Below are 27,859 nucleotides of genomic sequence, written 5' to 3' on the forward strand. Positions count from 1 at the left end.
TATTTCAACGGATCGCAGAAACGCGTCAGTGTATCGGAAATACAATCCCCACATCACCCCCCATAATATAAGAAGAGACTGAGATTGACAGCGTTGTAGAAAAATATCATATGTTTATTGCTGTGAAAAAGCAGTGTAGCTATTAAACTACTTCAGCCCCAGTCACGTTATTGGCGAAATCAAGGATAATTAGAACAAAATATGTTAAAATACAAGACACTCAAAGATTCTACGGAGAATACAAAAACATCCAAAATGTAATTTAGTTAAGACACATGATTAAAAAAAAACACACAAGACAATGTAATGCCATCAACATATATGACAAAATACCCTGGCCCTCAATAACCTAATTAATGGTATACTATTTTCAGTACCTTTATTTTTCCCCCCCAAATTACCCTTACCCACCCCCATATCTATCATGAACCACTGTTTACATAAGTAAAGATTCTTCCCTTCTATATAAGGGGGATGTGCCCATCTTCCATCTCTATAGTTGAAATGCAATTACACATTACTTAAAAGATCAGGATGTGTGCTAAGGCACCTTTTAAGACATAATAATAAAAAAGACATAATGTAGTGTTTTAGGCGGTTTTCTGTTTTACATCAAGTTTCCCTTCTAAAGTGAACATGGAAAGTGCTTATCTGAAGAGCTGAAGTCATTCAAGTCAAGATGTTAATGTTATAGTCTACAAGAGTCATTTCCCCCATCCTCACTATCAAAAATTTTCCTTCCCCAATTTTTTTTTTTTTTTTTTAAAGAAAACAAAATTCACAGTACTATGCAGTGTGTACATCTGAAGGGAGGAATTGGCAGTATCTTGAAGGGAAATTAATCTGTCAGAGGAAATTCATCCCTTTTTCTATTCAGCCTTTGATCGAGCTAAAGTTATTCGGTTACTGCTCAGGCAAAATGCCCGTCTCAGTTTCGCAAATGGGCAATGGCGTGTCACTGCACTGTGTTCAGACTGGGAGGAAACGCCACACACTCCAGACCTGCTGATTCATTATAGACTTTAACAAAACTCCTGTAAAACTCCTATTGTAGACAGACTGCTCTTTTTTTGGAGGATATTGGAGGAAGAGCATGGGAAACATTTTAATTCACTTCATTGCAAACTCTTCTTTTCAGTCAAATCAAACATCCATATTCCAAACAAATATCTCCCTCTCTCCTGACTAAGAACCTTGGAAAGAGTGCTCAAGATGTGTGCTGATCATCTCTGTAGGGATGCACCCATTATGACGACTGTATTCCCTCACAACGTCAATGCACTTTCTTGAAGTGCTACATGCAGCAACACTATTTCAAGTGCCATTTCCAGTTCTGAGTGAAGTCCACAGTTCAGTCAGATGCAGTCTGTGCCATTCCTTCATCAAGGCAGCCTAGCCCACTATGTGAAGATGAGCCTGTGTGTGGGTTTGTGTGTGGGTTTGTGTATATGTGTGCTTGCCTGTTTGCATTTGTGTGCGTGTGTGAGAGTATGTGTATGTTTGCATTTGTGCGTCTGTAAATGTGTGTGTTTGCATTTGTGCCTGTGAGTATGTGTGTGTTTGTATTTGTGTTTGTGTGTGTGTTTGTGTGTGTGTGTGTATAGTTGATTCAGGCAATGGGCTCTTCTGTGATGGTGCGGAAAATCTGCGGCGAATCCTCCGCCACTGGAGACCCAGAGGTATTGCTGCGGGAGAACAGGGCCGGTCGGCTTTTGATCGGACGCTGGAGGAAGCGGCCGGAGGTCACCAGGTCACCATAGCCACGTGAATGAGAGAAGGCATAGCCTGAGCGGCGCTTGCTGATTCGTCGAGGAAGGAAGCGGTACGGTGTGTCCGCAGGGGGCGCCTTCTCTTGTCTGACTTTGTACCGCACCTAGACAGAACAAGAGAACCAGGTTAGTTAAATTAACCATGTGGTTTATATGGACCCTGTCTTGGGTGTTAAACGGAGTTGCGGACTTGATTTTTTATTTAAAATACATCCTTTAGTTATTCTTTATCCTTAAGGCAAAAGCGTCTTGGGTTACAGTAGGGTTTCCCATATCTTTTCTGCCATATCTGTGCTCGACTGGCAGCACTTTGTGTTTTTGAGACTCTTTACTACTACAACTCCTGCTCCTTGAGGTCCCCACCTTGACAATGCCTGCCCAAAATAGCCCTGCCTGGGTGACTACAGTCTCAGGCCATCTGTAGTACTTAAAGGACCCAACTTTTCCAGTCTCACACCTTCTACAGTACAAGTGTAATTACATTAAAGGGACACCAGGCAAGCCTGATGCTTTTTCTGTGCTGTAAACTGATCCTGCTTCGGTCGGCGGGTAGGATACACCGAACTTGCAAGTGGGATATTCTTCCTACAGGCAGTAGGGGCGGGCGAGAGAGCCTTCATTCGCCCCGTAATGAGTCATTTAACCATATACCGACTTACGAAGATGATTAATTAACACGAAAACGTAGCCTGGTGTCCCTTTAAAGTACATCAAATTGATTTAATTAAAAACCTAGAAGGAGAACACTTTTATTTCTCCACAAACCAAAACAAGTGACACATTTCAGTAGGAATTCAAAGGAGAAAGCGCCATTCTCAGACGGCTGCAGGCTTGTTTCAGTTACTTGACAGACACAAGGGTGTAAGTGTGTAAGAATAGAGTTCCTGTTCCCCATCTGCTAGAGAAACTGACAAAGTAATGTGCGAACCACACTTAGACCATAGGTGCTTATTCCCTGGGAGCACACCAAGACAGGTGACGAAATGTATATTTATACTGTTAATGACTTTGGCTAAAATGCATATGCTTAATGCATGTAAAATATAACACACACACCATACCAAAGGATGCATTATGATCATAATGTCAGATAGTTGTAAGAGGAAGGCTATCTATAGAGCCTGTTTGACTATGTGCTAATCATAAATCATTTTGTGTGTGTGTGTGTGTGTGTGTGTGTGTGTGTGTGTGTGTGTGTGTGTGTGTGTGTGTGTGTGTTACAAGTACAGTTTATTTGAGTACCTTGTCGTTGATGGTGGGCCTTAATTGCATATAGAGGAAGCGGTAGGCCAGCACAGGCAACACACACAGGATCGACGTCAAAAGGATTGTTAGCCACACGTTGGGCTGGTTTAAGGAGTTTCTGGCCACACCTGGTAAACACACACACACAGACACAGACACACACACACACACACACACACACACACACACACACACACACACACACACACACACACACACACACACACACACACACACACACACACATAGATGCACACATACATAAACACAAACATACTCATATACATGTGACTGGAGATAACTTTGCAGGCTGTAAACAGATTACTCAGCCTATTACTCAGCATGCTATCACAGGACATACAATTAGATGAGGGTAATGATAATCACTTGGTACACACACACACACACACACACACACACACACACACACACAACACACACACAAACACACACACACACACACACACACACACACACACACACACAGAAATGCAAACATACACACACACACACACACACACACACACACTGAGGGACACTCACCAATGAAAGGGAATGAGGAGGTGAAGATGAGGTACATGCCATTGCTGTACATGGTGAAAGAGACTGCAAAGTACACAGACATACTTCCCCAGAGGAAGAACTGATTCACTGCTGTCCAGTAGTAGGTGTCCAGACCAATCTGTATTAATACACACACAGGCACACACACACACACACACACACATACACACACACACACACACACACACACGTTTACATGTTTGTTCTGTTGTGTAATGTGTTGTAATAGCTATTTGTCTTGTGTGTAATGTAGCCAGTTTTACTGTACTGTATTGTCTGATGGGTATCTTTGGTCTGGGTACCAGCTTTACTGTACTGTCTTGTCTGATGGGTATCTTTGGTCTGGGTACCAGCTTGCACAATTTGTCTAGTCATACTGTTTTTTTGTTTTGTTTCTGTTTGCTGTTTTATTCTAGGCTGTCTTTTTAAGAATTCGCACTCACAAGCTAACTCTGGCTTATTTGCAGCTTGTTTGTTAATTAATGAGCATTGTCCTAATAAATAAACAAATAAAAATAAGAACATTTGTGTGGAAGTGCATGTGAATAAGTTTGGATGGACAGTATGAGTAAGGGATTGTGCTAATTGTGAGGGAATCATGTGTGTGTGTGTGTGTGTGTACGCCGATGGCCTCACCTGCATGTTGACGGCCACGAGCAGACAGGTCTGTGCGAGCAGGGCGAAGGACTGGTAGTCGGCGATGTCCTTTCCGTCGTCCCTGACCGTGTCGTGGATGGCGGCGTAGGGGATGAAGAAGAGGATGAGTGAGCTGTAGCCGCTGTGCAGCACGCAGCGGACGAACGTCCTCTTGCTGAAGTAGAGGTTCAGCTGACCTGGCTGGTACAACTGGGGGTATTGGAAACTCCAGCGATGGTCAACATCCTGAGGAGAGAGAGAACGAGACACATAAAGACAAACAGACACAAAAATAGAGAGAGAGAGAGAGAGAGAGAGAAAAACAATATATTTTTCCCCTCTTTGGTTCAACTTGTATTGTTTCTTTTTATGCTTTGCCAATAAATGTGCATGATTTGTAATGGCAATGAAGCACATTTGAGGGAGACGAACCAAGTCACCAAAACACAACACAAACTCAAATGCTATCTGGCCCTTTACCATGACTACAAATTAGCCCTTGATCTTGATACATTAACCTCACAGGAAATGGCGTATAAAAGGCAGAGAAGGCAGCTTCAAGGTTATCTCAGAGGTATGTTCTGTAAAGAGGCTTCACATCGTCATGTGTAACAGTCAGAGTACTGTAAGCAACCTAGGCCACAGCACACAGGAACCTCCACTGATGACAAGCATGGAAAGTTCTGGAACTAGACCACTCGGTTGTTTTCTGCAAGCGTCACTGTAGCACACGCAGTTGTTACATTTAGGAGAGATGCTCAAAAATATTTTCTACAAGTGTGTTCATTTGTAGACAGTACTTGTGTTTCTTTAGCAAGCAAGATATACTGTAATGTCTGAATGTCACAGGATTCCTAAATATACACAGACAAAATTACTGTTTTGTGTCTGACAGACAGACAGACATACAGACATATGAACTGACTGGCAGACAGATAGACAGATAGATATATGAACTAACTGACAGACAGACAGAGAGACAGATAAACAATTAGACAGACAGACAGACAGACATATGAACTGACTGACAGACAACCCTGAGGGGTGTGAGTGAAGGAGAAGAGAGACAGAAAGGCAGTAAGACAGACAGCAAGGGAGGCACTAAGACAGGGAGGCACTTCATTATTAAGACAGAGGAGTGCAGGATGGACTAGATAGATAACAGATTAAGCTCAAGAGATCATCAACAGGGAATACAACCTGCAGAGACAAGAAGAGAGACAGAAAGACAAACATAAAGCAGACAGGACCACAGGGCTTGAGTCAACAAATGGCCCGAGAGAGATCGATGAGCGGGAGGCAGCACAATGTGTAATGAAACAGAAAAGTATACAGACTAGTGTGTACACACAAGCAAACTGAACTCTTCTCACACCTCTGACTAACACAGAGACTACAAGCGCATGGATTTCTTTGGCCTTGTGGATGGAACAACGTTCTCATCTGTAGCAGCTCAGAGGAGATTAATGCTACGGCCAGTAGACATACTGTACACATGCTATGCACATCAGCAGATGATGTTGATATACAGTGTGACCTCCATCCACCCACCCATCCACCCACACACACACACACACACACACACACACACACACACATACACACACACACATCAATGTATGTATACAGATATGTATACACACACATACACACACACACACACACACACACACACACACACACACACACACACACACACACACACACACACACACTACATCTGTGTATGTATACAGATGAGTACACACACACAAAAACACACACACACACACATGCATATACTGTAGACACACTTACCTGATCGAATAGAGCAAGGCCAAGGATAGGTAAGGCAGTGTACACCAGGTTGTAGAGAGTTATGAACCACTCATCATACACCGTCTGTATCAAAGAAAGCACAGCTCAGCATCTCTCAACCCACTGCAATCATCCATCTTATCTTGTCTTATTTAATTCCTCTTATCTTTCATGTCCTCAAACATGCACTGATGAAGATGAACCTTAAATTGGCCATTTCACATCTACAGATAATCTAATCTGATCCCTGCTATCTTGTGTCAGGAGAAAGAAAGTATCACTGTTTTACTGTTTACCCCTAGCAGCATCTAATGGTTACCAATTCATGATACATGGTATTTTTGGCCCCCACTGTCGACTTCAAGGCAGCATGGAAGGTGCTAGAGTTACAGTAGGCAAGGATTGGGATTAGGTGCCTTGAAGTCGACAGTTGCTACAATATATAGACACACACACACACACACACACACACACACACACACTAATGCTTCATTCCCAATAATCCTACACATAATCAAGCCTACAGTCTTTTTCAGCATATTTGTTGTAGAAAACCATATTGCAATATGCACACAAGAAGCACTGACTGGTTAAGCACCACTGGCACCATGATCTGTCACAGCTTTCAGTTGCCTATACATCTTTACATACATAGATGTGTCTGTGTGTGTGTGTGTGTGTGTGTGTGTGTGTGTGTGTGTGTGTGTGTATTTGTGTGTGTGTGTGTGTGTGTGTGTGTGTGTGTGTGTGTGTGTGTGTGTGTGTCTGTGTCTGTGTGTGTGTGTGTGTGTGTGTGTGATCTGTCCCAGCTTTCAATTGCCTCTGGCCCACTGGCCAGATCCTGTATTTACAGGTGACACCAAAAAATAAAGAGGCAGCATAAGAGGTTCCATCTCTCACCTGGGCGGAGAATCCGCAGAAGAACCCGTACCAGAAGTGGACGAAGGTGAAGGTGAAGTTCTTGTAGAAGAAGTAGCACAGGAACTTGCACATGCGGATGTAGGACCAGCGGCCGTGCACCAGCAGGAGGCGCTGCAGGTAGCGGAACTGGGCAAAGGAGTAGTCGCTGGACAGCACCGCCTGCATGCCCTCCTGCCCGCTGATGCCAACGCCAATGTGGGCAGCTGAGAGGATGAGATCGGACACACAGGAGAGGGAGGACGGGCAAGTTCAGGGTCATAAGGAGGTCACAAACAGGCCAATGAATTAATTTGCAACACATACAACACAAAAATCAAGTTGAAATTGTTTTTAGTATAGAGATACTTACTTACGCGCTTTCTCACAAGATCATATTGACCTAATTTAATAGCTGCCTGTCTTATTTTAGGAAGTCAAATTGGCTTGTTAAAATAATCCCAACTATGTTTTAATAATTTGATTATTAATAACACCATTAGTATATCACAGGTTGTAAAGAAGCTTGTGTGCCATACAGTTACATGCTAAATGTACAACGTTAAGTATTCAATTCAATCTTGCAGACTCACAAGAGGGTCCATAGCATAAATAGATAAAAGGACGTACTGTAAGTAGGCTCGTAAATGGATTTCTTTCAAGGCATACCAAAGGTTGTACCGAAATGTACAGTTTTCAGTATGTACTCAGATGAGTGTTTTCAGTATGTACTCAGCCGAGTGTTTTCAGTATGTACTCAGCTGAGTGTGTTCAGTATGTACTCAGCTGAGTGTTTTCAGTATGTACTCAGCTCAGTGTTCAGATATTTTTCTGATTTGTCTTAATGTGTTTGTTTTCTGTTGTTCTGTTGTTCTGTTGTTGTCTAACGTATCTATTCCTCTCTTTCCTGTTTAGTTCCTGTTGGTCCCTCAGTTTGTTTGCCTCCGCTGCGGGGTCACCTTTGATCATGCTGACGTCGTTGGCTCCGTCTCCGATGGCCAGCGTCACAGCCTTCTTGTGCTTCTTGACGAGCTCCACCACCTGGGCCTTCTGCAGGGGCGTGACCCGGCAGCAGATCACAGCCGTGCACATGCAGGCTGTCCGTAGCAGCTCCAGCTGCAGGTCCTTCTGCAGGCCATAGGCCTGAGGATACACACACACACACACACACACACACACACACACACACACATGCACACACACACACGCACGCGCACACGCACACACCACACGCATGCATGCACACACACATGCATACACACGGACACATGCACACACACATAAAACAAAAATGAACAATAAGGAGAAACAAAGTAATAAGTATAATAAAGGATCTGGCCGCCATGCATTCAAGCCATATTAGCTCTTGCAAATAAATACGCATATCTTTTCCCCTTGTAAATGGTATAAGCTAACAAGTTACGTAACCGGTTGACAAGTCCCCTCCTCCTACTCACCAGACTGTGTCCATTAATGACCAGGCCATACTCGCCCTCCACTGTCTCATCCTCCACCACCTCGGTCTTTTTACCCAGAATGCCACTCTTGTGCAGGGGTGGCTCATCTGATGAGTCTGGTTTCATCTTCTTCCTAGCAGCTCTGTGAGTTTCCAGGGCAACCAGAGAGGGGTGTGATACAAGACTCAAAATAAGTACTCAAGATTGCTACATATAGTACTACCAGTTTAGAAAAGTCTTAACTTGTAGGGTGGAAAATTCCTAACTGAACTCATAATACAGCACAAGGTCTCTTTACAAGATATGAAGATTAAGCAAAGTTTATCTCTGTTGATGAACACTAAAATAGGGATGTGAGTTGTGTATGTGAATTGTGTGAGCATTGTGTGTGTGTGTGTGTGTGTGTGTGTGCGCGCGCGTGTATGTGTGTGTGTGTGTGTGTGTGTGTGACACAGAGTGAGTGTGAGAGAGAGAGATAGAGTTATGTGAGTTGTGTGTGTTTGTTTATGCATGTTTGTGTGAATGTGTGTGTGTGTGTGTGTGTGTGTGTGTGTGTGTGTGTGTGTGTGTGTTTTTGTGAGTGTGTGTCCGAGATTACGAGTGTGTGTTGTGTGTGTGTGTGTGTGTGTGTGTGTGTGTGTGTGTGTGTGTGTAAGTACCGCAGCTCCTCTGCCACCTCCTCGGTTGTGTTTCCTGCCACGATGAATATCTCCTTCATCTCGTCCCTCAGCATGTTACAGGAGTAGCCGATATTCTCAGCCGTTTCTGTGAGGGCAGGGAGCAACACATGAAGACATGCACCTGAAACTCTCAACACCACCATGTTTAAGGGACATTGTGGCAGCTCTTAATATTGTGAATGACCATAATGAGTTTCTGAGAGACAAGTTTGGTTTGTTGAGTGAGTGAGTGAGTGAGTGAGTGAGTGTATGCTACTATCAGACTGACTGATATAATGTGACTATGTCTGCCTTTGACTGTGAATAAGTGAGCGAGTGAGGGAAGTGTTATCATGAATGTGTGTGTGACGTGATGCCGCATGTGTGTGCCCCTCACCCTGTTTGTCTCCGGTCAGCACCCAGATCTTGATATCAGCCTTGGCGAGCTGCTCTATAGTCTGAGGGACGCCGTCCTGTAGCTTATCCTCTACTGCAGAGGATCCTAAAAGCTGCACACACACACACACACACACACACACACACACACACACACACACAACACACAAATACTTCAGGTAAAAAAATGATGAATTCTACATATTAACTGTCACATAAACATAAACACGTCAATGTTATCTATCGCTGCTACTGTATACTGCACAAAAACAGAATACAAATCTCCTTTTCATATAGGACAGTAAGCTTTTGATTCTTTGGGGACAAAGGCACCAAACTATTGTCCTCATGACGGTTCTAAACATTTCTCTAATCCATTTTTCCTGGCTTAAGCTAAAGAGTGGCTCATATGCTATCCACATCGCACAGGACCTTCCCTTTGGGAACAACACAGTCCTAAATAGGCTGTTGTTTTCGTCCACATGGGACGATGACCCACTTTGTGTGGTGGAAACTAATGTCAGTGGGGGCTGTGGGGGCTGCCTGCCCTGGACAAAGGTTAAATATGACCATCACATGTATGAGCCCTCATATACTCCATAAGCAGTGCAGGATTACTGGTAGATTAAACATTTGATTGGTTCTCTGGCATTACAAAGGATTCTTTAAGCAGTCCTATTGGCTAGTGTGGTCATGTGTTATCTACCAATGTTTTTGTTATTGTTGCCATAGACGCTGGAAAATTTTCCATATGTCCAAATTAATCCATAATCCAAAGGACTTCCATGTGGAAGCCGCCAAGAAACATACATTCATATTTCATCATCATATTTCCTATAACTGAAGTCCTGGGAAAGATGCTTAAGTTACCTCTCATCGAATTTCAGTTAAAAATTTGATCACAGACTACCAGGAAATGTACAGCCAAACTGCATATAAACAGGCTTAATTTAATGGTGTCTGGGAATGATTTACATTTAATTAAACTCCTAGGTACTGCAAATCAATATAAAATATTTCCTGGGGACAGAGATCTTTTACTGAAATTAAAAAAATATGTGAATCATCTGACAAATGGCTGTTTGGCTTCAAAGTGCTGGCATCTTTTTATTTTCATGAATGTTATGACATGTTGCACACAACAAATAAACAATGTTTGTTTGTGTGCCACATTAAAAAAAATCTTTCTTTTTTTTCTTTTCTAATCCCATTGGGGGACTTTTCCTTTCTTTCCATTTTTTATTTATTTATTTATTTATTTATTTATTTATTTATTTATTTATTTATTTTTTTTTTTTTTTTTATGTGTTTTTGGTGTCTGTTTTAGTTATCTGTTGAAGCTTGAATCGGATACAGAGTAGCCCTTACATCTTTACAAACAGAATACAATAAAATAAAAAATAACAGAATCACCAGTAACAAAAGTTCTTTGACTGTTTTGACACATACTGTACTGTATGATGACACTGAAATTACCCTTTGTTTTAAAACATACAGTATGTGTGTGTGTACTTTGAGACTACTTCAAGAATCTTTATAGAGTTCTGCTGCTGTTCACTGGGCCTTTGACTAGGATCATTATCACTGAGTTACACATTTTTGAATCTGGGAAAGCCTTTCAGCTAAAATTTTAATCGTTTCTAAACCAATGGGTTACGTGTATGTGTGACACGTCATCCTGGATGATGTCGTTGGCTCCGTCTCCGATGGCCAGCATGATGGATGAAGGAAATATATGTGTGCGCACGCACAGTTCGGGACTACTTTAAGTATCTCCATAGTGGGCTGTTCACAGGGTGCTTGACTAGTATCACTATCACTGAGTAATCATAATATGATATATTATGTTGGTATTTATGTATTTTATTATGTTTTTTATGTCTTTTAATTATTTAATCTACACTTTAATCTATTGCCCTTTGATACTTTTGTACTTTGACCTTGTGTGTTTTATATTTTCTTTTTTATTCTTTACATTTTAAACTATTCTTTGACTATTGCCCTTTCTATACTTTTATTAGCTATTCCTGTTTGCTTTTGTTTATGTAAAGCACATTGAATGACCCCTATGTATGAAATGCGCTATAAACTTGACTTGACTTGACTCTTATCTGATTCACTGTAACCTACAAACACGTCAGAAGTAGCTACATTTACCAATACTCAGTCAGTTCCTCCATCTTACCCCCCAAATCCTGGACTGCCCAGAGACACTGCCTGTGAATCTGGGGCGTGTTTCCCAAAACCATAGTTGCTAACTAAGTTAGCAACTTTGATAGATAGATAGATAGATAGATAGATAGATAGATAGATAGATAGATAGATACTTTATTGATCCCCAAGGGGAAATTCAAGGTCTCAGTAGCATACAGACATCACACACAACATGCACTTACAGCAGAAAGGTTTTGGTTGCAATGCAATTTCCAATTGCCAACCAACTAAGTTGCTAACAGGTTAGCAACTATGGGAAATGCACCCCTGCATGTTAAGAGAATAACCTCATGCTAGGTTGTTTCCTCCCCATTATGTTATGTCCGTAAAGGAGGGGAAAACTTCAGTGTTATTATTATTATATTTAATTTGACATGAAATAGCACAGTAGGGCAAGCACAGGTGTTGCTAAACACATTAATAAAGTTATGAAGAAATGTTCAATTTAAGTGTAGCAGAATCAGAGCCTGAATTAATCTCATTAGCATCACCTAGGCCTGCCATATACTGTATTTCATGTCAAAAATAGCTGCTGTGAATAACGTCTACTGGTATTTGCGGTGGGCATTACCATCAAGTCTTTCTCGATCTCCTCGTAGATGGCGTCCAGCTTCTCCTCACGGCTGTCCATGGCAGTGCTGGCCTCATAGTGGCGCTCTCGCCAGCTCTTAAAGTAGTCCTCGTCCAGGTCCTTATAGGCAAGGGCCAAGGTGCGGAGGCCCTCTCCTGCATACTCCTGCAGGAACACGCAGAGGCAGGGAGAGTGGGTAGGTGAGGAGAGGGAGGAGACGGGCCACACACACACACACACCCACACACACACCCACACACACACACACACACACACGTGCACACACTTAAAATGAGGGAGACTCACCAATGAAAGGGAATGAGGAGGTGAAGATGAGGTACATGGCATTGCACACACACACACACGCATAGTAAGTACACATACACACACTCACACACACACACACACATGCTGTACACTTACATGTAGGTTTACACTCACTGTACTATTGTAAACAAGCAAACAAATAAACAAGCATAACCTCAACGTCCAAACTAGATTTAAACACAAATATGCACCTCCAGGACATCATCTACATCTGTAGTGCATGGGCCAATTTCAAGTTGTGAAATTGCACAGCGCCTACTTCAGATGCCACTGTTTCCACTTAGTTTGGCTTATAATCAAATGCCTGACCTCTTTGTAAAGCTAAGACCCTGTACTTTCTTGGGGAATAGTCAGAATAACTGTGTAAAGTACTGACACAGAGTTACAGAGGCTAGAATTTATTTTTTCTTTCTGACAGATTACAAACATAACTGAACTGATCACATTTCAGCCCTCTAGGTTCCTTGATTTAGAAACACAACTGAGCCCTAGAACCAGGTCTTGTGAAGCTGTGTGTAACAGTAGATCAAGAATGAAAGATGAGTATTTTAGACAATTATTTGTAAAGGTATGCCCATGCGTTTTGCTAAATGCCCTATGGAAACTCCAAATAGGACCTTCGGTTACCCAAAATGCATACTGACAATAAAAAGCTTACTGCACATGAATCCATTTGTGTAGAAGCATAATCTTGGTCTCAAATAAAAGGTAACACTCTGAAGTTTGGATTGTATGTCAGGGGTTCTGATATGGAATGACTACACTAAATACGGAATAAATACACAAAAATACATATTTTATGTTGGTTCAATTGCAGTGTATACGGTGGACTATACATCTAGACCAGGGGTTCCCAAACTTTTCCACGACAAGGCCCCCCAAATACCACTAGGTTCTGGCCAAGGACCCCCTTGATGTGTTATTAAACCCATTGACAATACTACGGCAAATGTAAAAATACATTAAGCTAATCCTAATAATTATTTTAGCCACAAGCACTTCGCGATGGAGCATCCAGTGTGTAAAAATTGTATTTGGGGCTTTCTGCTATATGAGAGCTATCACTCTACTATTAATTAATTATTAAATAGATTAATCTATATATTAATTATACTATGCAACACAACCTTATAATACTGAAATTTAATTTAGCATGTTTGGGGGGAGGGGTACTGACACGATCACTTTGACGGAAGTTGTGGACTCAGTGGTTCAAGTGGTTTTGCAGCAAATGGGCAAGATATACACACACAAACCCACTCACATTCAGGTGCTCCGTAGTGACCTTCATCAGTTTGGAGCAGCAAATGGGCAAGATATACACACAAAAACACACTCACATTCAGGTGCTCCGTAGTGACCTTCATCAGTTTGGAGCAGCAAATGGGCAAGATATACACACAAAAACACACTCACATTCAGGTGCTCCGTAGTGACCTTCATCAGTTTGGAGCAGCAAATGGGCAAGATATACACACAAAAACACACTCACATTCAGGTGCTCCGTAGTGACCTTCATCAGTTTGGAGCAGGAGGGGTGCAGTCTCTCATAAATGATAGTGTCAGCTCCCTTACAATACAAAGTTAGTTTCCCCTCGGGACAGCGCACTGCACACACACACACACACACACACACACACACACACACACACACACACACACAGATGAGAGAGAGGGTGAGAGAAAGAAAGAGAGAGAGAGAGAAAAGGGGTGAGAGAGAGAGTGTAGTTAGCGTTTCTCAGGCCTATTCTCCAGGCTTTAACTGCTGCCTTCTCAGAGAAAGCCAGGAGATAAATATAACTCAGGATAAGTAAGTGGTGTGATCTCAGAAGGCTGCTCTAAACAGCAAGGTTGGCGGCCATACAGTACATCTTCCTTTTTTATTTCCTACATACTGGCCCTTTAACTCCTTGGGCCCATTGGCTTTCTCCTTACCGATGACAGACATGCGCTTGCGGACGTTGTTGAAGTCCAGAATGGCCAGCAACTCGTACGTGGTCACCTGGTCCAGCTCCACCACCGTGATGCTCTCTGGCGTCCGGGAGCGGAACACAAAGCCAAAGTTCCTTGCGGCCGTCACCAGTGCTCCCTCATCTGGGGACTGGGCCTGGTAGTTCAGACCACCTGAGACAACAGAGAGGAGGAGGAGGAGAATAGGAGGAGAAAAGGAGGGAAGGAGAGGAGGAGAGGATGAGAGGAGTCAAGAAAAAAAAGAGTATATATGAATACAGGAAAAATAAAGGAGAGTAAGGAGAAGAGTAATGAAAATGAAAAGACAGGAAAGAGAGGAAAGACAGGAAAGAGAGGAAAGACAGGAAAGAGAGGAAAGACAGGAAAGAGAGGAAAGAGAGGAAAGAGAGGAAAGACAGGAAAGAGAGGAAAGAGAGGAAAGACAGGAAAGAGAGGAAAGAGAGGAAGGTGGGAGCAGTAGAGGAGAAAAAAAGAGAAGAGAGCAGTTCAGAGGGATGTCAGAAAAGAGGGGGAGGATGTGAGAGGTAAAGAAAAGAAGCAGACAACAGAGAGGAGGAAAATATTGCAGGTGAAGATCAGAGAAGAAAAGCCAAAAAAGGAGAGATGCCAATTGGACAGGGGAGTAGATGAACCATGTCAATTCACAGTGGGTCTATTCAAATATAAATGCTATTTTTGTTCGGCCAAAAATGACAGAGCCATGACAGAGCTCATTCAACTGATAAAAAAGGGCAACAGTAGCTCTCTATTGCCACAAGATGGCGCTCACCGTCACTTAGTTCCTCGGGCATTACGGTATGACAGAGTGCAAGCAGTCGGAAGAAAGCCTGCGCCTCCTTCGAGCCCTGCCTCACAGCCTCCACCAGACTCTTATCGTGGAAAGAGAACTTTGGGTCCGCCAGCCGGTTCCAGCTAAAGTCCACCTTAGGCGTCTTCTGCAGAGGAGCACACAACACAGTAAACAGATCCGTGAATGAGTGCATTAGCTTGGTTCCCATTTCTCAGTAACAGAAGTAATGAGGGTTGTTTTTGTTTTTGAAGGTAAAATGATTGCTGTATTAAGATTTAGACTTTATACTTTTACATAGGCTACTTTGCTACCATAATCAGTGAACACAGTAGGCTACACCTTTACTTTACAGTAGGCAAATGAATTTGATTTGAATTCTGCAGTGAATTCTCCACTTACTTCAGTGATCTCAATCCTCCGTCCACTGAAGTCAACAACATCTCCTGCAGAATGAATAGAACTTGTATAAAAACACATTAGCAACCATTCACTAGGCTATATACAGAATAGAACTTGTGGTAACAAGATAAAATAAACTTCTGCATTTTTTATTATTTAGGTACTGTATGTCTACTCATGTACCTGCTCTTCTGCATAACAGGATGTGTATGACTTCTGCGGAATTAACATCTTTCAAAATGGGATCTTATATATCGATTTCTCACAATATGAGCTACTCACTATTTATATATTCTGATTTGATTACGGTTACTGTGCTGGGAAGAACAGCTTTACAAATCAGTAAAATCAGTGTAAGTCAACAGCTTTACAAATCAATTATTATTTTTAGACTATTCCATCTACTGCAGTGCTAGCGCCACATATAATACTCAAGAATATTCATGTCTGTTTATGTTCATTGTGATCTAAACTGTTCTCACCATACTGTAGGTCATTATCTGAGGTAGGTTTGACGGTCCGACACATTATCAGTAAACAAAAAACAGCTATGAAACCAAAATGTGTAATAGTTTTCAAGAGGTGTAAAAGTCCGGCTTCAGAGAGTAAAAGTCCTACCACATATTTGTTCCAGCCATTCACTAAATCAGATGATTCTAATTAGTACAGGTAAATCAGCTAATTAGTGAAATCATCTATGTTAAGCGCAGAGGCACTGAAGCCAGGATTTTTACATCTCTGCACTTTTCTCTGGTTTCTCACCGTAGGACTTCCCGTTGATGGAGCACTTGTTGAAGGTCATGATGTTCTGTGTAAGTGTGCCCGTCTTGTCGCTGAAGATGTACTTGATCTGGCCCAGCTCCTCGTTCAGGGTGGTGGTGCGCGCCTGCGCCGGGGTGTTGCTGGCCGCATGGTACATCTTACGGTCCCAGTCGATGTAGTAGCTGTTGCCTAGCCGAATGATCTCCACACTGACCCAGGAAGAGAGATGGGGGAGGGAGAGAGAGAGAGAGATAGAGAGGGGGTTAGAGGAGAGAAAGAATGTAAAAAACGAAAAGATGAATAAATCAAATGGGCCAGAGAGAAAGAGAAGAGTGACACAAATATTGATATATTTCATCAAATACAGAGACAGTTTACACACACATGCACACACACATACAGAAAAAGCACACACACGTACACACACATACACACACACAAACACACACACACACACACACACACACACACACACACACACACACACACACACACACACACACACACAGAACTCACATATACATACACACAGAAGCACATATGTACTCTGTTTCTTCCCTCTCTCTGCCTCTCTCTCTCTCTGTCTCTCTCTCTCTCTCACACACACACACACACACACCTGACATAAAGTGAGATGGGCACCACAGTGTTGAGGATGATGACGTAGGACCAGAAGGTGAGGAAGGCAGAGAAGGCGGGGTTGTAGCCACCATCAGGGGAGGAAGGCAGCGAAGGCCGAGCCCTCCTGGCTCTCCCAGATCCCTTTACCAATGGCCAGCACAGCACACATGAACGCCAGGCCGCCAAAGATCTGAGGATGAGAGGAATGCCATGGGATGAGTGTGTGTTTGTGTTGTGTGTGTGTGTGTGTGTGTGTGTGTGTGTGTGTGTGTGTGTGTAAGTAAGTAAGTAAGTAAGTATATAAGTACACTTATACTTATGATCTTTTGTGTGTGTGTGTGTATTTTATGTACATTGTATGCCTGTGTGTTTGTGAATCTACTCGTGTGTGTGTGTGACCACGTGTGTGTGTGTGCTCGTGTTTGTGTGTGTGTGTTTTATGTACATTGTATGCTTGTGTGGTTGTGTATCTACTGTACTTGTGTGTGTGTATGTGTGTGTGTGTGAATATGTTTGTGCTTGGGTGTGCGTGGCTTTGTTTTGTGTGTGTGTGTGTGTGTGTGTGTGTCTGCCTATGCATATGTACTCACACACAGGACAAGCACATTCATGAGGTAGTCGATGCTCGTGCGCTTGAACCTGTTCTTCCCACAGTTCTGCATGAGCTTAGTATCTGGGCCTGAACGGAACAAGAACCACAACGAGTCACAATCAATCAAATCAGCACATCAACGCAAGCAGCCCACTCACTTTATTTCACCCCAGTGAAATCATGTTAAGATGCTGAGGTATTTATGTGTGTGTCAAAGTTGAATAAAGAGTTAAACAAGTCCTGTCAGGGAACACAAAAGGAGCAGAATATATGACAGAAGATGCCGTTATACTAGCCTGACGTTGTCCGTTACACCCGCGCTCCACTGGAAATAAATTGCTGGCTGGAAAGCCTTACGTGGCATATAGGCCTGGTCCAGTGACTGTTTAGTGAATGGTTGGAATGAATATGTGACAGGACTTTTCCTATCTAAAACTGAGTTAGAGTTTTCCAACTCTAACGTGGAAACTCAGACCTGTAAGTTATCAGAATGTGAGATGATCTCCATTCTTTTATACAGAGTATTTATTATTGAGTATGTATGTCTTTTATGCTTACTATATCCTTACCCCCAAGTTTACAGAGTGGAGGGCACGAAATAAGAATTCCATTGTGCAGATATATATATATATATATATATATATATATATATATATATATATATATATATATATATATATATATATATATATAATGTGTGTGTGTGTTATATAAATAGATGACAATGTATATATATGCAATGTAGTATGTATGCATGTATGTATCTATCTAGCTATCTATCTTTTTGGCATGCTCAGCTTGCTCACCTCCGAACACCACCAGACCAAAGCACCACTCTGTGTTCCTGAGTGTGCAACCCCGCAGCAGGATCTTGTCATTGTCCAGCGAGAGCGTCTCTCCTTTCACCGTCAGGTTCCCCTGGAACTTGTCCAGGCGGTTGTTGGGGGGCTCGCAGCATACCTCACCTGAGTCCCATCGCAGTGTCACAACACGGTGGGTCAGAATGAGAAGGAGTTTGGTGAGACGTCAGAATGAGAAGGAGTTTGGTGAGACACAGTGGGGTCAAAATGAGAAGGGGTTTGGTGAGACATCAGAATGAGAAGGAGTTTGATGAGATGTCAGAATGAGAAGGAGTTTGGTGAGACACAGTGGGGTCAGAATGAGAAGGGGTTTGATGAGACACAGTGGGTCCCAATGAGAAGATGTTTGGTGAGACGTCAGAATAAAAAAAAGTTTGGTGAGACACTTTGGGTCAGAACGAGAAAGGGAATTTGTGAGCAAAGATGCCTGTACTATAATGCTATGCCTTCAGAACGTCTGCATGTCTAATACTGTACTTTATTTGTGTGCATAGCTGACTCTTTTATCCAGCAGAATGTATGGCACATAAGCATAGTAGAGCATGGATGTTTATGTTTAGAGTATACTGTATGCCTTGGGCTCTGCTCCTGTGTCTTACCTTTGAAGGCTGCCAGCTTCTGAATGTCATCTCCCAACTCTCCAGTGACGGTCAAAGCCTGTTTCACTTTCAGGTTTGTCTCCCTAAGGAGTACAGGGAAACATGGCTCCATTTTGAGACTGATTTAAACTATTACACTATTTCAATAGAAAAGAAATGGAACTGCAGAACACAGAATGATATTTTTACGGATCTGGGCATTTTTTCAAATTGAGAAAATGAGCGTTCCCAGACCACGTCTCATTGAGAAGTGGTGGCGCTAGCCAGGCTACTATTTCAATAGAAAAGAAATGGAACTGCACACAGAATGATATTTTACTGCTGTTACGAGTGTCTACCAATCACACTCACAACGTATGTGCTGTTTCCATAACACCCAACACTGCTAGACACAAAGAGCACTGCTAACACAAACACAAACAAGTTCCCTTTCTTCATAATGCCAGAGTGAAAACAACATGTACGTTTGAGTTTGAGTGCATGAATATTTGATTATGTGTTACACACATGTGTAAAGCTGAATAGATCATATTATGAGGAGGGTTTGGATCTACATTATATCTGACAGACAGACAGAGAGGAGAAATGCGACTGACCCGTCCAGCTCAGCGGTCTCTATGTAAACCAGATTCAAGGGCTCACTGCTGGACAGCAGCAACAGATCTGCCTGGACCAGAAATGGAAAGAGTGGGGGGGGGGGGGGCACAAGCCAGTAACAAAATTGAAAAGACAAACAAATAAACAAGCACCATGAGGCCTAATTTGAGTGATGGGTACAGTGCAAAGGTCTAAAGTCTAACTGAAGCTCATTTACAGTCATAATGAGGCTAAATCTACAGTATTTGCTAATAACAAACAAAAGCACAAACAGCAGTCAGGCCTGCAATGCTCCCACATGCCACAGTCGCTTTAGTTCATGCATGAGACTCTTTGCACTTTGCCCATCATTGAAGTGCGGACTCCATGTGTTAGGAACTAAATATGAATATGTCCTATTCATTTCCTCTAAATGTGAATAGTTACACAGAATGCAAATAGGCCTGTCAGTCCCCTACCGTCACAAACTGGTTATTCTCCAGCCTGATGATGTCGCCCACTCGAACATTCCTCCATTTCTCACTCTTGAGTCTGTGAGGGGAAAAAAACAGAAGCAAGAGGGAAGCTCAGAGCACAACGTTGTGAGGGATGAGATTCAACTGAATACTGACAACACTATGTGGTGTAGAGGGGGGAAGCTGTGTTTAGGAGAAGTTATAGGTTGTGTACCAAAAGGAGGAAAAGACTTACTGGCCATTAACCAGGACTTCCACTTTGCGATTGTTCACCTGCCTGTCACTCTTGTGTCTGTTCTGAAATATTCAAAACATTCCAATTTTAATCACAGGTTGAAAATTAGTTGAGAGAGAGGGAGAGAGAGAGAGAGAGGTAGTAGGAAATGGGTGATCAGTGTGAGTGTGAGAGAGCAAAATGAGCGCCTGAACTCCCTACCAGGTCATCTGAAGATTGAACAAGTGAATGACTGAGTGAGTGAGCGAGTGATTGAGTACCTGTAGAGTGAGATTGAGTGTCTGAAGAGTGAATGACTGAGTGAGTGGGGGAATGATTGAGTGAAAACTCACTAGGTTGCCTGATGAATGAGTGAGTGACTGAGTGAGTGAGTGAGTGGGAGTGAAAAGGAGGTTGAATGAGCAAGTGACTGAGTGAGTGAGTGAGTGGGTGAATGAGTGAGTGAAAACTCACTAGGTTGTCTGAGGAGTGAGTGACTGAGCGAGTGAGTGAGTGAGAAAGTGAGTGAATGAGCAAGTGAGTGAGGGAGCAAGTGAGTAAGCGAGTGAGCAAGTGAGTGAGTGACCAATTGATTGAGTGAATGAGAGGGAACTCACTACATCGTCGCTGCCATCCTTCACGGCTGTCATAAGGAGCACCAGCAGCAGGGGCACCACAGTGGTGAACCAGGACAGAGAGGAGATCTCAGGGATGAGCTGTGGATGTGGGGGGGCAAATGTAACATAGAATATCATGTCAAAATAAAGGAAGAGGACTTTTAAAAAGTAGAGAGACTAGAGCAGTGGTTCTCAAACCTTTTTTGTCATTCCCCACTTTGAAGGTGGGTAGATCCCATCATCAATATGCATTTTGGTTCTAAGATACATTTCCCATCTCGGTCCACTGGATCGGATGTTATTTTAATTCATATGTTGGTCTGTTTATGACTCTTACAGTTTGTTTGTGTGTGGCTGTTTTATTTTGAATCTATGATCTTCCTTGTCAAAAAAGGAAGGCATTATTAAATATAGGCACAATTCTTTTTATTATTATTTCCTCCAGTTCCTCGCGCCCCACCTGTCATGTCTCTATTCCCCACTAGTGGGGCCCGCCCCACACTTTGAGAACCACTGGACTAGAGTGAATGAAGAAAACGAGTGAGAAGAAGGGGGGTAATGTAGAAAGAGGATTAGTTACCTGAAGACAGAGTAGGGCAATGAAATAGGCATTAGCGATCCTCTGTAACTGCTCTAGAAGGTTGAGTGGTAGGAATGTAATTATATTATACTTGGAGGTCCTAATCTCATTGTTCTGTGGAGAGAAAGGAAGACAATGATCATTATTACTGAACCACACACACACACACACACACTTCATACAGTACACAAGCACTCACCGCATACTTATAAGAGAGGTTATACTCCCGATCATTTGCCCGCACAACCCTTTCCTTCTCTGTAAGAATGAATGAAAAAACGAATGAATCAGTGAATGGATGAATAAATGAATGAACGAATGAATGAATGAACGAATTAATCAACCAATCAATCAACTTTTATGATTTTTTCTGTTTACTTGTATGTACTGTACACTGTACATTGTAATGTCAGGAATTCAGCCTAACATCTATGATATTAGCATAAGATATATATTACATAATGATAACACTGTGATAAATGATTAGCATCATATTATACTGGTTTTGATCTGAAGCATTAGGTGAGAAATGAAGCTTTGCATCACCCTGCTCCTTCCCTCCACACTCTATCCCCAAGGACGACAGTAGAGAGCCCATGTTTACTTTCTACGCCACCATTCTCTGCAGAAATAAAAAGAAACACACAAACTCTGCTTTTAGGGTGAACTCCATATCTCCCCTACCCCACCATCTCACTCTACCCCTCTGTTTGGGAGGTTCACATTTAGGGGAAGGGGTTTCCTGATTCATCTTGGATGGAGGGTAGGATGAAGTTTTAGGGATACATTGCAAGATTTTCCAGGAGCCCACTTTGGAATTTCCTCCATGAGGAACATCCCATTGCGCGCAAATGAAAGTTGGCTATAAGTGTTTGGATAAGCCCATAAATGTCATTATACCTTCTCAATAATCATGTACAAAACAAATAAAGTCCATCTGGAGTCCATAAGTCCATAATGGATAGATATAAGTCCATAAGTCCATGATGGATAATTGAGATTGGAGATTGATTGACATTTTCTCTCAGACAGCTAATGAGGAGGGAGATTGACACTTGCCTCAGAGATTTCACCCTGTCCCCTAAGGGGCCTCCTAGACATATCCTCATATCAGTTTAGTTTTCACATATATACTGGAGAGGCCTCACATTCCTTGTGCTATTGGTCAGGGATTTCAAATTCAAATTCAGTTCAAATGGTGCTTTATTGGCATGACAAATATGACACTTGTATTGCCAAAGCAATTGTTACATAAAAGTACAGTATCAGGATCTAAGCAATTATACAGGTATATACAAGGGATAGGGGTACATGGACAAAGTGTAAAGAACATTTTTTTTTTTGTCTGTGTCTGAGTACAACATATTGAGTTCAAGTTCAAGTTCTGAGTGACTCAACATAGGCAACAAACTTACAGACATACAATACATGGGCAAATATAAAGTGGACAGCTTCAAGTATGGTATATACAACATGAGGGGACTGTGTTGAGTTAGTGTATCCCAAGGGGTGCATGTGTGTGTGTGTGTGTGTGTGTTGTGTGTGTGTGTGTGTGTGTGTGTGTGGTGTGTGTGTCACATGTACATGCATACAAAAATTACTCAGTGTCTCTCAGCTGGTTTTGGGCAGCAGTTACAGCTGTCTGTGTTTTCCCAATAGGTATAGTATTTTATTCGGGTTTGGTAGGTCATAGAAATCAGGGATTTTTTCTTTTATTTTTGGGAAGTATTTATTGCGAATTGATTCAAATTTTGGGCATTCAGTTAAAAAGTGCAATTCAGTTTCAACAACATCATCTCTGCACTGCTGGCATAGACGCTCGTCTTTTGGAAGCCATGTCTTTTTGTGTCTTCCTGTTTCTATGGCTAAACGGTGTTCACTGAGTATGTATTTTGTTAGTGTGCATCTCAAATTTGTCTCTTTTATTTTTGTTAGGTAATGTGCAAGTGTATATTTCCTGTTTAGGGTCAGATAGCATTGCATTTTGCTTTGGGATTGTGTTTTAGATTGCCAATATTCGTCATAAATGTCTTTTAGGTTTTGGGGCGTTTGGTTAATCCAAACATTTTGTGTGGATGTGGCCTGGTATTTGGCCTTTAAAGTGTTGGATGTTTCTGGAGGAGGGTGACTGAAGACCAGGTTGGTAGGGGAGTTATCTTTGCTCAACTCAGGGCTTTATAGTGGAATGAGTTTGGGTCACTCAGACTTACATGTTTGATGAACTTGTTTGCCCTTTTCTGAATTTTTATCAGGAGAGGGTATTGGCCTTCATTTCCCTCAGTGGAACAACCAACAACCCAGCTTACTTAATATTACACATGGCACACTGTTGATTGTTGTCAGTCATGTCCATCTGACCATATCCAGCCTTGCTTTGTCTTATTTTACATTTCAGCACCACAGTATAAGCACTGTAGCATCAGAGAAATGATGATGGAAAATTTAAAGATAAAATACATTTGATTCAGCTAAACATTTAGTATAATCAAAATTATTATAGCGTATTAATTTCACTCCTATGGTAATCAACAACCTATATGAAATCAACAATATTCAATATCATTTCCTCTTGTATTCCATGTCTGTGGAAGAGAAAATGCTACCCTGAAGAACAGCATCCAAAGGGAGACAGAGAGGGATGATAATAGGGTCATTATAGTGTCCCTCCTCACATTAATATGGTTAATGATAAACTTGGTAGTTATAGTAAAATGCATTGTGTCCATGTGTGTGTGTGTTTCTGTGTGCTTGTGTCTGTGTGTGTGTGTGTGTGTGTGTTTCCATGTGTGTCCGTGTGTGTGTGTGTGTCCGTGTGTGTGTATACTGTGTGTCTTATCAGCATTCTGGAAAGAGAGGAACAATTTATTTGCTGGCAGTCACCATCCATAGCCTGTCTACTGGACATTACAAGATGAAGGCACAACTCACTGAAAAGGCTAGCAAGAGCTATTTAGAAACATTTGTTAGAAATATATATGCTATCTCAGTTTATTTTAATATCTTAATTCCCTTAGGGCCCAAGTTATAGGCGATATAGGTAGGGGGAAGCTACGTCAAGCAAGGCAAGTACTCTGAAATGGGGCGAGACCTTTCCGGTGAAGAGAAATTGAATAAACCAATCACATGCGACCAGTGTTAAATTCTGATCTATTTATCTATCTTTTACTAATTAACTTCAGCCTGACTGTGCCCACTTTGTGTGTCTGACTTCCCTCTGACCACAGTGTGCATGCACTGTCAGAAAATATAGTCTTTTCTCACTGGGAACCTTTGTCAATTCCATGGATTAGTGGAGGAGGATAGACCCTCTTTAGTCATAAGTATACAAGAACACCTTTTGCTCAAAAGCATCTTTTGTAAACACGTTAACAGTTTACATATGGTAGCTTTTGCCCTCCTGTAGGTCACTGTTTAAGACAATAGTAAGATCATAGGTTTGACAACAACTGAAAATAATTTCTGGTCTCGGAAGTAAACAGAGTCGAACTTGACGCAGGGAATGATCAAAAGTTAAATGAAAGTCCTGCAATAGAGAACGAATGTTCAGTGGCCTCTCGAGCAAAAGACAAACTTCCTATATAGAAGAGGTTCATTAGGCCTACTGATATACATACTATTTACACTGTTTCACTATAAAAGGCCAATGAAGTAAATTGTATTGTACCTGACAAGTTTCGGCTACCTTGCCTCTGTAGCCTTCATCAGTGGTGTCACGTGATGTTGGTGTGACGTCATCTGAGATGTGTTATATGGCGTTTTATATGGCCACAGGTGGGATGGAAAACGCCATATAACACATCTCAGACGACGTCACACCAACATCACGTGACAACTCTGATGAAGGCTACAGAGTCAAGGTAGCCGAAACTTGTCAGGTACAATACAATACAAACTATCAATCTGGTCACTGCTCTGTGCTGGCCCTCCTTCTCACTCTCCCCCCCACTGGCCAGCGCCCATGTCAGGCCAACCTGTCTTTCCGTATGGACAGCAATGACGTGATGTGGACTCTGGTGGAGATTCAACACATTCACAACACAGCCAGACACTCTAGTGTGTTATAGTGTGAAGCAGTGTATCATAAACAAAGCATTTTCATTGTGTTTGAACAAATGAACCATTATGATAGTCTCCCATAGACTATGTACAGATGTTCATATTATAGAGAAACTACCTGTTGATGCTCTGTTGACAACAGTTTATGGATAAGATTAGGGTTAGGTCAAAGATCCTTTGGAACAACCATCTCTGGTTAGGTGACTGAAATTCAGTTTTCAAGACCGAACTTCAAATTCTACAATCTGCAAAGTCTCTGTAGACGGATTATTCAAATAAAGTGTTTCGCAATTTACTACTTAATCTCTTATTATATTGTATATTGAAATTATATATATTGAAAACTACATACAGTAATCAATCACATGCTACATCTCAGCTCATTTCTATACACACTGTTGTATAGATAGGTTTACATAGGCTCACGGGAGCATGACCATCTGTAAAGAACACAGTACTAAAACAAGCAACAGCGTTATCAGTGCCTCTATCAAACTCACATAAAACCATAAACTGGTCGCTGATAACTGTACTCCGCCCTCTCTCCCTGACACCACCAGCCTGTACGAAGAAGGCCATTTTTTTTTACTCACAGAGCCCTTTGAAACCTGCCATTATAATCGACGTGGGGATAACTCGCAACCCTGAACATTAGACTTATGCGTTCATACCGCAGGCGAGCCAGTGTCCAACACAACACACTCTTTATCTTATCTCCTATACAGGTCAGTGGGGACTGATGGGATGGGCTGACACACACACACACACACATGCCAATAGGCGGAATTTCCTTTTTTCAAATCAGAGGTCAACTATGAAGGCCTGTACAGCCACAAAGCTACAAGATACATGAACACACCCTACATTTGTGTGATTCGCATAATCACACAAGACTGTGTGTGTGTGTATTCAACAACCATCAATCAGAAAGGATATGAATATATATGAATGTTTCAGTATTTATATGAATATGAATATATGAATGTTTCAGTATTTATATGAATATGAATATATGAATGTGTCAGTATTTATATGAATATGAATATATGAATGTTTCAGTATTTATATGAATATGAATATATATGAATGTTTCCGTATTTTCTGTATCTTTTCATAATTTGGGTCAATAAACTGGAAGCCTTACAAGCATCAAAATCACAATTCATATCACATTTTCTCATATCACATATTGATTTCATCATATCAATTTGTCTGGTTTCCAATAATAATAGTAACCACAATGAAACACCAACCAATAAATTGGCATCACTGAATAGTATATTAGTGAGTAAGTGAAAGTAAAATGATCAGAGCATTGATCTGTGCATGCTGCCACGATACCCAACAGGTCATTGCCCCAAAAGGGTAGTAGAACCCCCCCCCACACACACACACACACACACACATTCTATGGATGTACCTGTTCCCCTGTCTAACACTTTCTCTGAAGATGAATTAACACAGACAAAAAAACAATAAAAAGTTACAGATGTTTCACCAAAACTTTTTCAGCAACTCCACATAACTTTTATCCATTCCAGTGATAAGAATCTGAGTGTCGAGCACTTTGCCAAAGACCCACACACAGAGGTCTGTTGTTAAAGTCATTTAGTCAAGCCTTTAGTTTAAAACAGTTCCGACCTTCATGAAAGACTGATTTTCCACCCTCAAGCTGATAAGATTTCAGCAGTGGATAGCTGAAACGAACAAACACACTTTCTGAGAGGTCCCTTCATGACTGACCACCAAAGACTCACACACACACACACACACACACACACACACACACAGATGTAGTGGAGGTTAAATTACTTTTTTTAAATCCGAAACCGCATGGCGCAGTCCACCTTACTGTGATAACAGAATTCATAGTTTACCCACCTCTTATTTTACCACTCCATCCCTGCATACACACACTGGCAAAAACAAGAGTGAACAGAATAAAACAGACACAAACATACCTGAACGAAGAACAAGACCGGGTCCGTGACTCCAGTGGATCTGCAACTTCCTCACAGGAAACTACGCTGAACACACACATACACACACTCAAAGAGAGAGAGAAAAAAACAGAAGTATGGAGGTAGGCTCTGTGGCTAGCTGACTGTAACTCCCAAGATGCACTGCTCCGCTACTTGGGGGCTTCCACCTCAGGTGAGGCGTAGTGGGCGGAGCCTCTGGGCAGGTGTGTCCAAACGGTTTCAGAGTCTTGGG

At 41.9% G+C, this 27,859-nt stretch overlaps 1 protein-coding gene across 1 annotated transcript; it reads right to left on the minus strand.

Annotated features, from left to right (window-relative positions):
* Window positions 1-93: 93 nt before the first annotated feature.
* atp8b5b (ATPase phospholipid transporting 8B5b) lies at window positions 94-27,859 on the minus strand. Its single transcript, XM_048259654.1, is given in 29 exon segments — window positions 94-1,873; window positions 3,012-3,142; window positions 3,558-3,696; window positions 4,215-4,460; window positions 6,012-6,095; window positions 6,912-7,135; window positions 7,868-8,051; window positions 8,366-8,507; window positions 9,025-9,130; window positions 9,422-9,533; window positions 12,206-12,370; window positions 14,025-14,140; window positions 14,468-14,656; window positions 15,273-15,438; window positions 15,693-15,736; window positions 16,455-16,663; window positions 17,074-17,172; window positions 17,174-17,265; window positions 17,666-17,754; window positions 18,474-18,632; window positions 19,127-19,209; window positions 19,723-19,793; window positions 20,182-20,254; window positions 20,414-20,475; window positions 21,010-21,108; window positions 21,590-21,703; window positions 21,789-21,847; window positions 22,136-22,211; window positions 27,607-27,859. Coding segments are annotated over 28 exon segments (3,573 nt in total). The 5' UTR covers window positions 22,188-22,211; window positions 27,607-27,859; the 3' UTR covers window positions 94-1,609.

The sequence above is a fragment of the Alosa alosa genome, chromosome 12 (genome assembly GCF_017589495.1).
Source record: "Alosa alosa isolate M-15738 ecotype Scorff River chromosome 12, AALO_Geno_1.1, whole genome shotgun sequence".
Lineage (NCBI taxonomy): Eukaryota > Metazoa > Chordata > Actinopteri > Clupeiformes > Clupeidae > Alosa > Alosa alosa.